The sequence below is a fragment of the Pundamilia nyererei genome, unplaced genomic scaffold (genome assembly GCF_000239375.1).
Source record: "Pundamilia nyererei isolate P.nyererei 1_Seehausen unplaced genomic scaffold, PunNye1.0 scaffold00098, whole genome shotgun sequence".
NCBI lineage: Eukaryota > Metazoa > Chordata > Actinopteri > Cichliformes > Cichlidae > Pundamilia > Pundamilia nyererei.
This window is the reverse complement of record NW_005187499.1, coordinates 221,556-223,211: the sequence shown is the minus strand read 5'-3', so window position 1 is coordinate 223,211 and position 1,656 is coordinate 221,556. Positions and strand designations below refer to the sequence as shown.

The 1,656-nt window shown below is 46.4% G+C and overlaps 1 protein-coding gene across 1 annotated transcript in view; it reads left to right on the top strand.

Annotated features, from left to right (window-relative positions):
* The first annotated feature begins 592 nt into the window (after positions 1 to 592).
* The window catches only part of col6a1 (collagen, type VI, alpha 1), a 24,136-nt gene continuing 23,072 nt past the window's right edge, over positions 593 to 1,656 (top strand). The window contains exons 1-2 of the mRNA XM_005740183.2: positions 593 to 886; positions 1,467 to 1,596. Coding sequence (XP_005740240.1) covers positions 799 to 886; positions 1,467 to 1,596 — 218 coding nt within the window. The 5' untranslated portion in view covers positions 593 to 798. The remainder of the gene's footprint in view (positions 887 to 1,466; positions 1,597 to 1,656) is intronic.

Sequence of the window (1,656 nt, the reverse complement as noted above, 5' to 3'; positions counted from 1 at the left end):
AGCGCTAGATGGCGCTGCTTCCAAAGGGTCAATAGAGACACCATCCCACCGCAGCGCGCTCCCACGCCCTTCTCGTCTTGCTTTTATGTTCAGGTTGGTCTGGACTTTTAAAATGAACCAGATGTGTTAAAGCTCCACCCACCAACCCCCACCCCATCTTCCGCAGATTTCTGCAGGAATAGAGCTCAAAATGCTTCCAAGATGTGCGCCACATGGTTTTCATTAAGCAACATGAAGTGATTTCAGCTTCATCTATTCTGGTTTGCGTTTCTTGATTTTTGTGGGTGACATGTAGGCAGTTTGATGAAGGGGCAGCCGCGTAGTGACCGAATAACATTAAAGGGGCGCTCTCTATAAACGATGTGAAACTGAAAAACTAAATGTCCAGTTTCCACATTTTCTCTTTATGCCAAAATAAAAAGAATCAGCTCTGTGAATGCTGAAGTCTCGCTGACAGTCACCAGTTTATTGTTTGGCCCCTTTTAAGGAAGCGTGCACATCTGGGTAATTGGCGTAAACTGCTGGTCCGTGCGCGCTCTGGTACATTGCTTCTCATCAGCTTCCTTAGAGAAAGCTTTACAAACTCCTCCTCCTCCTCCTGCTCCCCCCTCCTCTCCCCTCACCGTGCGCTCTGGTCCTCCTCTGCGCGCTCTTGGGTTTCGCCTCGGAGAAACTCCGACAGACCTCTGGATCGCCAAAACTTCACCAAATCAGTTTAGAGGTGTGGGGCTTGGGGCCGCAGTTGTTTTTTGTCGGGGGTTGGGTGCCGTGGTTTAGTTGTTCTTTCACAGTTTAATCATGGAGACTCTCAGAAGTCTCCTCGCGCTGCTGTGCGTTTTCATGGCTGGAGCGCAACTACAGCAGGACCAACGGCGCAGAGTTGCTGGTAGGTTTGCTGAAAACATCTGGTGCTTTCCAAGCAGATGTTCTAGTGCGATTCTTTTGCACTTGAAGTGTGTTTATTGTGTCGAATGCAATGAAGTCGTTTGTTTGCTGTATTTTGATGCACTAACAACCAAGATGATAGAATCCTAGTCCGCTATCGTTTTACCTAATGGTCATGTGAGGTGTTGGCTGTAAAGCAGACTGATATGTGATGTCAGAGTAGCCGAGAACCTCAGGCCGGCTCCCCCACCGAGGTGACAGGAGTCATAGGACAGGTGTTTGTGCAAACAGCCATGTTATAGATGCAGATAGTCTGCTGAGGTTTCCTACCTGTATGACATGATCAGCCAATGAGATGATCTAATGTTGCTCATTATAATGAGCTGCAGGCCTCTGGTGCTGCAGTAATGACTTCTGCTGGTTTCACCAGTGTTGAAGCTGATTGCTAACACGTTTAGAGAAATCTAAGCAGCTAGAAATCACATTAGTTGGATCATTTTTTCGTTCTTCTTCTTTTTTTTTTTTAAATCGTGGGATTATATTTGCTGATCACAGTCATTGATTATCTGCTTTGTGAACAGAGTGTCCTGTTGACCTGTTCTTCGTCCTGGATACATCTGAGAGTGTTGCCCTCAGAAGGACACCGGATTCCTATTATATTGACCAGATCAAAAATTTCGCCAAGGACTTCATAGATCAACTCAAAGACATGTAAGAAACACACACACACACACACACACACACACACACACACACACACACACACACACA